Source organism: Balaenoptera ricei, chromosome 5, assembly GCF_028023285.1.
Source record: "Balaenoptera ricei isolate mBalRic1 chromosome 5, mBalRic1.hap2, whole genome shotgun sequence".
Taxonomy (NCBI): Eukaryota; Metazoa; Chordata; class Mammalia; order Artiodactyla; family Balaenopteridae; genus Balaenoptera; species Balaenoptera ricei.
This window is the reverse complement of record NC_082643.1, coordinates 141,236,672-141,251,568: the sequence shown is the minus strand read 5'-3', so window position 1 is coordinate 141,251,568 and position 14,897 is coordinate 141,236,672. Positions and strand designations below refer to the sequence as shown.

Below are 14,897 nucleotides of genomic sequence, written 5' to 3'. Positions count from 1 at the left end.
TGCGGTCGGCTTCCGGATTCTCTGACCCCCTTCTACTGCCTGGGCACTTTCCTAGTTTAGTCTTCTTCCCACCATTCGTGCTTTCCAGGGCTCTGTTCTCAGTCGGCCCCACTCCATATTCTCTGGGCCAGGGCTGTCCAGTACAGCTCTCTGTAAGGAGGGAAACGTTCCATCTACACCAGCCGGGACAGTAGCCACCAACCACATGTGGCAACCGAGCACGTGAAATGTGGCCAGGGCAACTGAGGAACTGAACTTCTAATTTTGTTTAATTGCCATTAAATTTAAATTTAAGTAGCCGCATGTAGATCGTGGCTCCAGCGTGGGACCGGGCAGCTCAGTGCAGTCAGGTCTACTCTCAGGTCTTCAGTGTCTAAGCAGGGAAGACCCCAGACCTGTCCTCGGAGTCCAGTGTGGCCAGCTGCCACGGGTCACCTCTACTTGGGCGATCCATAGAAATCTCATTCGGTCTAAATCTGGGCTTCTTGGTCTCCTCCCCAGCTGGTGCTTCTCCCCGTCTCTCACTCCATATTTTTCAAGCTAGAAAATGGGAGTCATCACAACTCTTCATCTTGCTCACCAAATTCTTTGTTTTCTCTCCTAAGTATCTTGCAGGAAGCCCATATATGTATATGCATACATGCATGTACATTAACATATGTACATACATGCACATGTAGGTGCACACACATATATGCACTTTTGTCTATGCTCACTGCCGCTGGTCTGGTCCAAGCTGATGTAGTATCTCATTTGCACCACTGCGGTGGCCTCGCTGAAACAACATTATTAACATATCATACAGTTACAGTGCAATTCACATACCATGGCCTCACCCATTTAAAGTGTATGACTCTGTTTTAGTACACCCAGAGTTATTTGGCCATCACTACGATCCATTTTAGAACCCAAAAAGGAATGCTGTACCATTTGGCTGTCACCCCCCAGCCCTCCCATGCCCCCCAGCTCCAGGCAACCACTAAGCTACTTTCTGTTTCTGTAGATCTGCCTGTTCTGGACATTTCGTGTCAGTGCAGCTACACAGCTGGTGTCCTTCGTGACTGGCTCCTTTCACATAGCGTGTTTTCCAGGTGCAGCAGCTTCTCTTCCCGGTCTCTCTAGCCCTTCCCTGTTAGCCATTGTGTCCTTTGTGCAGACAAGGCTCCGAGGTGTAGGGTGGCCTCTCTCAGATCGCGGAGGGGGTGAGCAGCAGAGCTGAGGCGCCCACGCCACTGCCTCCTGCCGTGTGGGGCTGGGGCGTTCTGTACTCTGTCCTGTGTATGCAGAGTATGGGCTTTGTGGAGGGTCTGGGTTTGTTGCCTCCTACCTCTGCTGCTTGTTAGCTGTGACCTTGAATAATTCACTTCATCATCACTGAGCCTATTTCCTCATTTGAAAACGGAGTTCAGAGCATTGCTTTGTACCCTGTTTCACACCCTGGCTTCCAGAGAGAGCCCCATTGCTTGCTATTGGAGGTGGCATGCCGGGGCTCTGGGGGCCTCCTGAGACCCCGCCTGACTGCGTGAGGGCTCCTCTGTCTCTGAGCGTTCATGGTGCTCCCGTTAGGAAGTGCTGGTCAGTTCCCACCATGTGCAATTGTTGTGTGGGCTAAAGTGGATGATATGTGTATGGAGTCTGAGCTCCATAAATGGGGATTCAAAGAAGAGAAATGGATTGCACGGGTGAATGGTAGAAGCACATACCACAGTTTTCAGTTCTGTGTTGGTTACACTTCCTTCACAGTTTGTTTTCTATTTTAGGCAGCCTTGCCGTCTCTAACAAACCCGCCTTCTCTGAGTCCAATCCGACGGAAGGGAAAAGACAAGGAACCCGGAGAGCAGGTGTCTGTACCCGTGAGTCCCAAGAAAGGCGGTGAGGCCAGTCCAGGTGTGAGGCCACGGCGGGGGAGGGGGAGGGGACGGGCTCGGGGGGGGGGCTGTCTATATTACAGTGGTTTAGGACTAAAGCTTACGTTCATGTCAAGGTTAATATTACAACTTGGTAGTTTTTGGAAATAAAATACATAGCAATGAAGCCAGAGAAATGGTTTCCCCAGGTGTGGTTTCAGGTATTGAATATTACTTACTGAGTGTACACAGACCACATTTTGGTCTTACGCACATCTGAGCGTTGCTTGCCAATGTGGGGTCCCAGCCGCCTGCAGGTGTCTGGCCCACAGCAAGGCGCCGCGCCCCACGCTTCCCATGCTGTGCCTCCTCCCTTCTCCTCTTCTCACTGATTTTCAGTAAGGGAGGGGGTGTAGACAGCTAGGAATAGAGTGGGGTGACATTGTTGATTCTGATGTGTGGAGAATTCTGAAATAGGAAATGGAAATTTTACATGTGGAAGGGCTGAAGGAGAAGTAAAGCGGGGATAAAATCATCTGAGTGAGACGAACCTGAGAAATTGACAGACACTTGGAGGGGACAGTCTTGGAACAGAAGGGGCCAGAGTGACCATGTGACTCTGCCTGTGACGTATGCGGTCCGTGCCGCTCTTGGTGGGCACAGAGCAGAGGCGACCAGACGCCTGTCTGCTTGTGCTGCCACCAAGTCCGCTCACATGCCACCTCACAGTGCCGGGGCCGGACATGACTCTCCCGTTCATTTTGCTTATAAAGCGTTTATGCTAAGCATTTTATCAATTTTAAAACTTTATTTAATTTTTTGGCTGCACTGCATGGCTTGTGGGATCTTAAGTTCCCCGACCAGGGATTGAACCTAGGCCCCAGCAGTGAAAGCATCAAGTCCTAACCACTGGACCGCCAGGGAATTCCCTATGTTAAGCATTTTAAAAGAAACTATTTTCTCAGTATTGATGACGATACCAGTGGAAGATTTACCAGCTAAAAAGCTTCAGAACTCTATAAATGCAAAGTTATCAGTATGTGACTGATCATCTTTCTGATGGATTAAATAAACTAAGGACCCCAAATCACAAATCTTTAAGACCTTACACGGTGCTTGGCATTTAATATTTAGTATCAGCTTAATGATAGTGTGTGTACCCTTACGGTTTTCAGAGCACGTTCACGTCACCCCTGTTTGATTGCTTACAGGGCTCCTGACCTAAGTCGACCAGAGGTCAACCCCGTCGTGCCCCTGGGAGCCTTGTGCTCTGAGAGGTGTTGAGATTGACTGACGGTCACGTCAGTTGTTCCTCTGACTCACAAACAGGCAGCCGGGCCAAAGCAAACACATGATAGCATCACACTGCTTTTCTTCTTTTTCTTCTTTCTGTTTTATTTTGTCATCTTTTGGGCGGTACTCAGAGTCTACTTATGTCCATTAGTCAATTTCTTGTTATTGCTAATTAATCAGAAAGTCAGGAAAAATTTGGATTTTATCCTACTAGAATACTATAAAAATAATTATTACTAACAATCTCTTTTAAACTTGGCGTGTGTTTACTTTTGATCTAAAAGTTTATTTTGTGTGGTGTGTTTAAAGCCTCTCGACCGTCTGAAACCTCAGGGCCTGTTGCAGCAACCAAGTCCTCGTCACTGGGGAGTTTCTATCACCTTCCTTCTTACCTTAAATTGCACGATGTCCTGAAAGCTACACACGCAAACTACAAGGTACTGCTTCTTTTGTAAAAATACACTCATTCACACATTTCAGAGGATTGTTGATATTTTTCTTAAGATTGTAGCTCATAGACATACACATATAAGTAAGTTAGGCCTTTGGGGTATGAGTTACAATTAGCTTTTTCAACTTTGTCTTTCAGCTTTGTTTACGGTAGCTTCCATCATACAAAAGTTTAGGATTTTCATTGGAAAAGAGATGTCTTTATGATTTATTGATGCCGTGTCTGGGCGTCCCAAGATGGCCCACTTTTAGAGATCCACTAGAAGGTCTTGTGGGACTGAGCATGTGGTTGTACTCACAGCGAGGGCTCCTCACGGCAGGGCGGGGAGGACACACAGCCAGCCCCTAGGGGAAGGATGCCGGCAGAGTCTGGAGCAACCTCTGCCCCCCATGAGGGCCACTCGGAGGACCCCACCACCCCCGCCCTCAACTAAAGTGTAGCTGCGTGCTGGTTACAGAGGCTCGCTCTGCCTTCACAAACCAAAATTCACACTCGCAGAAGAGAGCAGGGGTCCAGCATCAACACATTGTTTGCTAAGGCAGTCTAGGCACAGTGAGCCACCCTTAGTGCTCAGGGCGAGTCTGACGTCAGTCTAGGGAACTGTTTACTGGCTGAGTTCCCAGGCACCCCGAGGGCCAACCTTGCAAGCAGCTTTCTGGAAGGATAGCAGTCTGCTCTGTTGTTTCTCTTGCACAGGTATGTTTCTTACTTAGGACTTTCTCATTCTGAGATGATGATGATTATTATATTTTATTTATTTATTTTTTTGGCTGCACTGCGTGGCTTGCGGGATCTCAGTTCCCTGACCAGGGATTGAATCCCGGCCACAGCAGTGAAAGCCCAGAATCCTAACCAGTAGGCCACCAGGGAACTCCCCTTATTCTAAGATTATTAAGGAAAATCTCCCACGGTTTCATTTAGGGCTTTTCCTTTTTTTCTTCCATTCAGTTTTTTGTGTTTAGACTATTCTGTCTGCAATTTGTTAGATATGAAGCATGCCTCTAACAGTTTTTTTTTCCAGCTACCTAACCAGTTGCCCCTACAGTTTCCCAAATAGTCCATTTTCTGGCACTAATGGGTTTGAAATACTACCTTTATCACATACTAAATTCTCATAGTTCTATATTTCCATTTACTACTTTATTATATCAGTCTGTCCATCTGTTCATCCATTAGAAGCACACTTCCTGATTATTGTAGCTTCATAATATATTTTTGAGGCGATCAGTTACCCCATTTTACTTTAGAATTTCCCTGGATATTCTTATTTATTTTTGCATATGAACATGAGAATAAGCTTATCTAATTCCGAAGGAAGTTGAGAGTTTTTCCCTTGGGATTGTGTTAAATCTGTAGATTAATTTGGGGAGAACTGATATCTTAGATGTTAAGCCTGCCTGTCCAGAGTGTGAGATGCTTTTTTGCGTATTGGAAACTTCCTGTATGTGCCTCAGAAGCACATAAAATTTAAAGAATTTTAAAAGTAATTTTAAAAGATACTTCACATAGATCTTGCACGTTTTTTCATAAATGTGACCCATAGTCATCCTTTTTTTTATTACTAATAGATACATCTCAATTTTTTTAAAACCATTTACAAACTTTATCTGGTTTGTTTTCTGAAGGATATAGATAATTTTTAAAGATAAAAGATTTGGAGGCTCTCTTTAGCTGGATGTTTCTCATGTCAAGCTCTGAAGTAGAGGGGAGGGTATGTTTAAAATCCCACACAGAGAAGATGTTACCTTTCCACCTGTTTTCAGCGTACGTCATCTTCAGTTCTGGGGGACCCCCCGCCCATGTTGTCCGCAGCATCCCCCCATCCTCTCCTCCCTCTACATCGTCTCCCTTCCTGAATGCCCTGGACTCCAAGGTGGACCCCTTTACTCTTGGCCTCGCTGGAGCCTCGGAGTCCCGCCTCCTGGTTGAGTTGCTGTGCGCAGACTCTGTGTGTGTTTGGAGCGGCTGGCGTGTCCTGAGATCTTTCATCACCGCCTCCTCACCTCCTCCGCTGCCCCACTGGGTGTCCTGCTCTCCCGCTCTCCATTGTTTGCTTGACCCTTGGGCTCCCCCCTGCTTTATTTCCCAGTCTCCAAGTCCTTCTTCAGCTCTCCTCAGAGCCCTTTGATCCTAGTTCTCACATCTGTTCGCTCTTCGGGAAAGGCCTTCCCTGCTCGTTCCCCGACCGCCCATTCCACGTCCCGTGCCTGCTGGAGGTGAACCCCTGCCCTCCTGCTTTCCCTGGGTCTTTGGGGGTCTCGCTCCTGGATTTTTCCTTCCTTCCTTGGCCTGTTGTGAACACCCTCAGGTGGACGTGATAGTGGTCACAGAGATCCACTTACATGTTCATTTTCTGTGTCTGTCTCTCACCTGCTTTCCTCTCCCTTTGCCCAGAAAGTGTTTTCTCTTTCATCAGGGGTGGTTAGATTTTATTTCACTGAGCAAATTCCTTTCTACTTATTATAATGTTTTTGTAGGATTTTTGCCAGTTTTTATTCTCAGTCAATCACTCCCCCTCACCCTTGTTCTTATATATTATATCTTTGGCCCTGACCCTTCTCTCAGTCTGTTAAATGGGGGAAATTGCTACATAATTTAATTCAGTTGGGTCCTTTAGGATCTTAACTTAATATCTCTTAAGACTAATTTAATATTTTGTTGTAGCCAGACTGAAAGGTTGTGTCTGAATTTGATAATGATTTCCCCCAGGGATCTTAATGGATGGAAGAGGACATGTGTTTTATATTTTTTGATATGCTGCTTATCAGGCACTGGTTATGATGGGCATTAAACATTCTTTTTCTCATTATGATAGAAGGTTAGGAATTATTTCTTTCAGTAGCGTCAGTATACGTTAGAAGACGCCTTTGAAAATAGTGTTTATATAGCTATCCGGAAGAGTAATTTCCTTTCCAAGGCATTTCCCAGTGCTAAAAACAAGCAAACAAACAGAAACCCCCCCCCACCACCACCCCGCCATGGTGAGTGTCACGCTGCCTCGCGGAACACACCACAGCAGACGGTGTGTGCCTGTCTCAGGTGACCGGGATGCTGCCAGTAATCATGTGTTCCTTCTCTCCCTCCACTTTCCCAAGGTCACCTTGGATCTTCAGAGCAACACCGAAAAGTTTGGGGCTTTTCTGCGCTCTGCCTTGGATGTTCTCTCTCAGATTCTAGAGTTGGCGACACTGCAGGACATCGGGAAGGTTTGTGTTTCCTTTCTTCTCGTTGAGCTGTAGCTGGCACGCTTGAAGTGTACCCTGGGCAGAGTGCCTCCAGGGCGAAACCCCACCATCCCGGCACATTCACAAAGTGGGGAGAAGGTTCTGCAGTCTGGGCACTTGAGTCTGATTCTCATCTTAGCCTGAAGTTGCCGGGGGCAGGGTTCTATTTGTATCCTGTTTTCACTTTTTGCTGTAAATTAGCTCAGACCCAGATGAATTTAAAAATCGGTGGGTTTAAAACTGTTGACAGAGTCCTTTACTTTATTTGACCTTCGCACATGGCAAGGTCAGAGCAGTCTCGGGGGTGTGGCTTGTTCCTCTGGTGCTTCAGGAAACAGCAGAGCTGTGCTTGAGGCTCGTGGACGTCGGTTCCAAGCCCAGTAACCTCCCTGCACCACCCTCATGTTGTGGGGACACGTTCAAGCACACGGGAGAGTTAAGAGGTCGTGTGGTGAGTGCCCGTGTCGTGTCCACGACCAGATCCGGCAGTTAACTGTTTTGTCCACTTGCTCTGCTGTGTTTGGATCCAGCTGTCCAGCTACCAGGGCATCTTAGTTTCTAATGAATTTCAAAGTGAGTTACCAATAGCCCTCCTTAAACGTTTGTCTCCTAGAAGTGGAATACAGTGAAGTTCCTTTGTTTTCATTTCTTTCCATCTTTTTCTCGATATGCATAAAGCTTACCTGGCTTTAATCATTGTACACATTGTCTTCTGTTTCTCCTCACTGTCCCTTGTACTTTTTCCACATGTCAACTCAGTGGGTCGGAGCAGTGCTTAGTCCAGGGCTAATTCTTCCACCACCGAGGCAAGACCTCCCTGGTTCTAGCCGGTGCCCCGTAAACCCGGCTGGGGAGAGCAGTCACCGTTCCAGCCCTGTGTGAGTTCGGAGCGCTGTGCCCTCTGACCCTTCCTTACGCACGTGTTGAGCGGTTCCCAGGGCCTCCCCCGGTCTACAGAGTCCTCTCTGGGAGCTCTCTCTTCTTTGGAACCCTCACTGTTTCCGTTTCCCCAGACTCTCAGCTCCTCCTCGACTCGGGGGGTCCCCTGAGCTCTGCTCTGTCCCTCGCCCTTGTGCCACCACCCAGGAGCTCTCTGAGGGCAGTGAGCTGGGGCAGGCGTGGGACTGACTTGCTGGTGTCCCATTTCTCAGGGATCCCTGTCCTCCAGTGCCTCCCGGTCACTGTCTTGGAACCCTGGTTTCATATATTCATATATTGGGTCGTTTTGGTTGTTTGGCTGTAGGGTAAATCTGGTCCCTCTTACTCCATATTGGCCAGGAGTGGAAGTCTCCATTATATTGTATGTTAATATTCGTGCCCGGGACTTGTTTCCTTGAAGGCCACTAACAGCAGCATCCTTTTCTCACCTGTTTTCAGTGCCTAACTCAGTTTCTGTTGCACACGGAGCATTTCATACGTGTTTGTTAAGAGACATGGTTCTTTGTTAGGCAGCTTGTGATGTGAAGGCTCTGGTTGTAATTCTTCCGGTTCGCACTTCTTAGTTGCCTGCTATGAGCTAGTGAAAACAAGGTGACATGGAACAAACTCAACCCTGCAGAGTATAACCTTGGATATCTAGTCTAATAGGAATAAATCAGAATCTTAAAAATACATGGTCCTGAGTATTTGAAATCAACAGAAATCTGTTGCTTTTTAGTGCAGGAACTTATACCAAACAAATGAAGTGAGGGGCCTTTTCAATGTAGTTGGTCTGATAGAAGCAGTGTCTGGGGACCAGGTGGGTGGTGAGGGGGGAGCTGCTGATGCTGGTGCCTGGACCGGTTCATGTCTTCAGGGGCACCTGGGATAACATGGACCTCATTCCTGAGGCTGGTAAAAACAGTTTGTGAGAACAGTCATTTGAAGGCAGTCATTTTGGTCATTTTTGCAGGTTGCTGTCGGACACAGGACCTTACTCTAAAGGGAAATGTCTAGGGCTTTTTGTGGTAAATCACACTTGATGTAGTATGTGCTACGTTCAGCTGAACCTCTGCAGGGGCCCCACAAATGCAGCAGGGCTTTCACTCCTTTGTAGACTCTGAGCTCCTGCCCTGACAACAGGGCTGGATGCCGAGGGCACAGCAGATCCTTGATGCACAGTTTCTGGATGAGTGAGAGAAAGAAAGAATGTATAAATGCGTGAAAGGAAGGGTGAGACATGGCTCCTTAGATTTCCATGCTTTTTACTGACTTTCTCTGCTCGCAGTACGTGAAAACCCTCTTCTGACTGTCCTCTGATGTTTACTGTGTACACAATTTAAACGGAAGCTGTCCAGTGGCCTGCTGTCCGTGCAGAATTCACCACAACAAGTATCTGTGAATTGCTTACTTTAATGACTTGCTGCCTGTCCTTTGCAGTGTGTTGAAGAGATCCTGGGGTACCTGAAATCCTGCTTCAGTCGAGAACCAGTGATGGCAACTGTTTGTGTCCAGCAGGTCAGAAAGCAGTTTCTTTTAAGCCCTTCGCCCCGGCACGCTGGTGTAATGCTGCCCGTCGTTCAGAAGGTGGTGCTGGTGGTGCGTCTGGCGGCCCCACCTGTCCCGCCTGTGCTCACTCCGCTGTTCTCCGGCCAAGAGGGGTGTTCCTCCCTCATGGTCCAGGAGGGGGAGGCCCGCCCCCGTGGGGGCAGAGGATCTCAGAAGCTGTGCTGGCCTCTTGTCACTTAACTGGTGTCCTAGTATCCCTCCACTGTCCTGCGCAATCTGAAGTTTTGCTAACATACCCAGTTATATATAGGTGGGTTTGATATTTGTGTGGGAGATTCTGTGTTACTTCAGATGTTGATGGCTTCAATTCTTCCACTCTAGCTGTTGAAGACTCTCTTTGGGACAAACTTGGCCTCCCAGTTTGATGGCTTATCTTCCAACCCCAGCAAGTCTCAAGGGCGTGCTCAGCGCCTTGGCTCTTCCAGCGTGAGGCCAGGCTTGTACCACTACTGCTTCATGGCTCCGTACACCCACTTCACCCAGGCCTTAGCCGACGCCAGCCTAAGGAACATGGTGCAGGCAGAACAGGACCACGACACCTCAGGGTAACCTTCTGATAGCCTCCTGTGTTCAGAGAACTCTAGAAAATGTGGTTGCTGCAAAGATGCTAAAGGCACGGCCCTGCCCCCAGAGAAGCATGTGGTCCAGGGGGTGGGATGGACTGCGGGCACTTCAGCGTCTCGGCGGGGCGGGGCTGGGGGAGAGGAGTGCTGAGCGGGCTTCCCGGGAAGCGCACTCACTGCTGATGAGTCAGCCAGCCAGAAAGGGGACACGCTATTCCCCAGGGCGCGTGATGGCATTTCCCTTTAGAGTAAGTTCCTGTGTGTTGGTGGCACTTTGGGGGCCTGTAACTCAGGTGGCTCAGTAGTGCTAGTGTGTAGAGGGCATAGGTATTATTACTCTCTGTTTTGTAACTTTATGGCTAAAAGTCTATTTTCACTCAAATTTATAGTTGTTTATGGTGCCTGGAATTACAGTAGTTGTTTCTTAAATTACCATCAATTATTAGTGCGTATTTGAGTTACTACTCTGTAGTAACAATAGAATTCCTGTTTTGTTTTGTTTTTTCTAAGAATTTTGGTAGGAACTTTATAAACTGGTTTTTCTTTATATAGATGTAGTGATAAAACAGCTACAGTTAAAATACTAGAGTATTTTAGGAAAATGTCCACGTTTCGGGCTTTAATTGGTCATATACTTACTCTTTTTCCAAGTCTCAGGTATAAGGTTCTTTAAATACTTTGTCTAATAATATGGGGTGTAAATAAAACAAGCAAGTGTCTGATTACTGTCATTTAATATTGTGTTTCTTAAAAAGAAAAGGGTATAATTGATGTAAATATCTAAAGAAACTTTTTCCCAAGGAAATCAAGTGGTGTCTTCTAAATCACTGAATCTTTCAAATGACCATCACCTCTCTGGCCCCACTACACACGGGGCTGAGTGGTGAGTTTCCTGTAGCAGAGGAAGGCTCTGTCTCGGGTAGCCTGCTACAAGTGACAAGGTTTGATGGCTGTCGGTCAGCTGTAAACTCTGTTTCGTCTAATTATCTTCACTAAAAGAAGAGCTTGATGCCGCTACATTGAGTGGCTATTACAGTTCTTTCTGACTCTAAAAGGCTCTGATTTTGTGAATTTGAATTAGTTTGACCTGGAGTATAGCTGGATACATAGGAGAGTATTTAAGGGTATTCTTTGCTCACCTTTCTTTCTGCCTGGCAGGTGGTTTGACGTACTCCAGAAGGTGTCTACCCAATTGAAGACAAACCTCACCAGCGTCGCAAAGAACCGCGCGGACAAGGTAACCGGGAGCCGGCAGGTGCACGCTGGGCACGTTCCAGGTTGGGGGCTTCAAGCTGGCTGCAGTGGAAGACTCACTTACGGATTCTTGCTTTCTCTTTTTTTTGTAGAATGCTATTCATAATCACATTCGTTTATTTGAGCCTCTTGTTATAAAAGCTTTAAAACAGTACACGACAACAACCTCTGTGCAGTTACAGAAGCAGGTTTTGGATTTGCTGGCACAGCTGGTTCAGTTACGGGTTAATTACTGCCTTCTGGATTCGGATCAGGTTTGTCGCTTTTATCTTTCATCTACCGTACCTGTTCATAATTTAATAAAAATGAACTTAAAAAGACACTGAAGTCTACCTTAAAGAAATGCGCCGTGTTTTTTTCCCCACCAGTGGCTGCATCTCATCTGTCTCACTCACTGGTTGACGCAGAAGGCCTGGTGCGCACAGGCCTCAGCAAGCGTTGCACCCTCGCCCAAGCTCTCCAGGCTAGGGTCAGCCTTTACAAACCTGCCAACGGCTTTTCCCGTCCACTCACCCTCCCCCATTCCAAGGTTAATTCGAACTTACATTGTAATTGAGGTTTACTGTTGGGGGGACATTTTTGCAGAATCCAGAGTCTTATTTTAAACAACTTATCAAGGAAGATCAGTTTCAAGCGATCTAAAGTTAGCTCACCTATTTGAAAGGGAATGTGATCTGTTGGGCAGTAGCTGACCCCTGGCCCCTGGGTCCCCGTGTGGCGGCTGTCTGAGCCGGCCCTGAGTGTCTGTGCTCGCTTCTACCAGGTGAGACCTCCCTGCCACGCCTTCCTCTGGTGGGTACGACTCTGGAAAGCTGTATCATTTTGTGATACGAATTCTCTTAAAACAAGCGTCATGCCTGCCAAGTTCACCGCAAAGAAAGTTGCCTTTACGTCGTCATAATGTGACTGTCATTGTTGGGCTGTGATTTGGGGCTACTTCCCTATGAGATAGGAAATGTTTTGCGATAGAAATACTGCAATTCTCCATTCCCTTCTAGACGCCACTGTATCTGTGGTGTAGCACTGTCGTTGAGGCGATCCTCTCTCGACGCTTACGTATCAGATGGGGACTTTAGAAAGATAGAAGAAAGCAACAAAAATCACTCCGTTTTGGAGAAGGGCTCTATGTGGCATGACTGAAGAGAGAATTTGATAAAGGCCTGTCTGACCAGGGTACGGCCGAGTGGGGAGCTGTGTTCTTTCCCTGTCCACTGACGGCAGCCCCAGCAGAGACCGGTCTCTAGCCACCCACTCTGTTTTGACCCAGCATTTTCATTGTCCCGCCCTCTGCTCTGGTTCTCGGAGGAAAATCATCCAAAGAGCCGTTTCCTTCCTTGGGGACGACGCTCACCGCGGGACGGTTCCCGTGCTCCGACGCGGGGGCTTGGGTGAGGAGAAGCCCTCATCTGAAGTGGGGGGCAGCCGTGGCCGAGAGGGAGGCAGGCGCGGGCACGCGAGGGGAGCCTGGGCAGGTGGGGCCTCCCAGGGCTGCCCCAGTGCCTGCTGCTCTGGGGGAGAGCAGAGCCCGGGCTGGCTCCGCTCTCGTCAGGACACGGGCCGCCTTTCTCCGTTTCCCCGTTCTGACTCGTCGTGGGAGGAAACTGATTCTCTCAGGTGGTGGCTGGTCTCTGCTGGGGCTGCCGTCAGTGGACAGAGAAAGAACACAGCTCCCCACTCGGCCGTACCCTGGTCAGACAGGCCTTTATCAAATTCTGCCTTTAGTCATTCTACACAGAGCCCTTCTCCAAAACGGAGTGATTTTTGTTGCTTTCTTCTATCTTTCTAAAGTCCCCATCTGATACGTAAGCGTCGAGAGAGAATTCCGTGCTGTGCTCGTCACTGGGCACGCGCAAAGGTGGTCTGACACACGGGCCTCGCCGCGAGCCCAGCACTTTCTGCCTCTTACTTGGTGGCGTTAGGTTTTCTTGCCATGGGTGCTCTTGCCCCACGTTTGTTCCGATTTGTTTCTGTCACTCAGCGCCCTTTCCCCCCAATTCTTAGGGTTCAGTACCTTGACAGTTTTTATGGACAAGGATAGAAAACTATCAATAGAACAGGTAAGTGATTTAACTCAGTGCAGATAGTGATTTACTGAGCACCTGCTGTGTGTCTGTATCACACCCGGGGGCGAGGAGGACACTGGAGATAAGCTCCATGCTTCAGGTTGGAGAGTGAATTTGGGCACTTGGAACGTGACACAGAGCTGGCTGTAAGCCAGTCGCGACGTCCTGCCTCTGCTTCTCAAGGCCACCCTCCCCTCCGCACCCCTTGGTACCCGGCTCCTTTGAATGTTGGGGGGTGTGGGGGAGAAGTTGGACTCACTTGGGCATCTTTATTCCTAAGCCGGTTTCAGGAAATCCGTGCTATGCGGCTTGCCATGAACTGGAGCAAACGAGGCCTGCTGCTGTGCCTTTTGGGTGCTGCCTAGTGGCTCCTGGAATTTATCTTTGTTTTTCCCAGCAGGTTTCACCTCAGTGTTCAGTAAATGTGTTTAGAGGGATTTCTGGAAGTGTCTTGAAATTATCTAGTCTGACAGTAGTGACAGTAGAATACGTTTGAGTTCTTGTACACAAACAAATTTACTGTCAGGAAACTTGTTAAAGGTTTATACAAATGAGTATGAAGAAAATAACCTAATTTGCACATTTTAATTATTGATGTAACAATTTTATTTTCCTGCCTGTAGGTGTTTATTGGATTTGTGCTGAAGCAGTTTGAATACATTGAAGTAGGCCAGTTCAGGTAATAGCGTTTTGTTATTTTAGATTTCTTGTTCTTGTTATGTAATTACATGTAATTTTATGTTATGTTATGTTATCTGCCGCACCGCACGGCATACGGGATCTCAGTTCCCTGACCAGAAATCGAACCCGTGCTCCCTGCATGGAGTCTTAACCACTGGACCGCCAGGGAATTTCCTACATGTAGGATGAGCATTTATTTTAAAGGATTGTTAGGCACTTTTTTTTTTTTTTAATTTTTGGCTGCCTTGGGTCTTCGGTGCTGCGTGCGGGCTTTCTCTAGTTGCGGCGAGCGGGGGCTACTCTTTGTTGCGGTGCACGGGCTTCTTATTGCGGTGGCTTCTCTTGTTGCAGAGCATGGGCTCTAGGCGGGCGGGCTTCAGTAATTGTGGCTTGTGGGCTCTAGAGCGCAGGCTCAGTAGTTGTGCACGGGCTTAGTTGCTCTGCAGCATGTGGGATCTTCCCGGACCAGGGCTCGAACCCGTGTCCCCTGCATCAGCAGGCGGATTCTTAACCACTGCGCCACCAGGGAAGCCCTGTTAGGCGTTTTTGCTAAGCATTATTTTTAATGGAAATCTGATTAACATGCTGTGGATTTTTGTTTCTTCTAAAAATTAATGAATAAGTATCTCAAGATGTGTTGAGAAGTAGTTCTGCATTTGATAATCACATGTGTTGTCAGTTTTCATTTCATATTTCAAAGCATTTAATTATAATAGTTTTCTAAATGAAATCTCATTTGATAGAGCACTAATTTTTCTAATCTTAGAGAAGTTTTTGAATACAGTTGTCTTTAATAAAGGTAATTATTATGCACTGTACTTATATTAATTGCAGTTTTTCTTTGCTAGGCTGTAAGGTTTGAATACTTCCTCCTATAAGTATAATTATAGAAAATTAAAATTCTTTAGTTTCTGAACTAACTGATAAGTAGTTAGGGAAACATAGTGCAGAAGAAAGTGTTCTGAGAGTCCCCTGGGTCTGGAGGCCCAGTTTCTTGTTCTCGACCATGTGATTCGAGGCAGGTTACTTTTTCT

At 47.4% G+C, this 14,897-nt stretch overlaps 1 protein-coding gene across 4 annotated transcripts in view; it reads left to right on the top strand.

Annotated features, from left to right (window-relative positions):
• The window catches only part of HTT (huntingtin), a 136,409-nt gene that overhangs the window by 66,022 nt on the left and 55,490 nt on the right, over positions 1-14,897 (top strand). For all 4 annotated transcript variants that reach the window (XM_059923695.1, XM_059923696.1, XM_059923694.1 and 1 more), the window contains 8 exons: positions 1,761-1,887; positions 3,450-3,577; positions 6,687-6,797; positions 9,174-9,251; positions 9,624-9,847; positions 11,024-11,102; positions 11,212-11,373; positions 13,806-13,861. In XM_059923695.1, the coding sequence (XP_059779678.1) occupies positions 1,761-1,887; positions 3,450-3,577; positions 6,687-6,797; positions 9,174-9,251; positions 9,624-9,847; positions 11,024-11,102; positions 11,212-11,373; positions 13,806-13,861 (965 nt within the window). The remainder of the gene's footprint in view (positions 1-1,760; positions 1,888-3,449; positions 3,578-6,686; positions 6,798-9,173; positions 9,252-9,623; positions 9,848-11,023; positions 11,103-11,211; positions 11,374-13,805; positions 13,862-14,897) is intronic.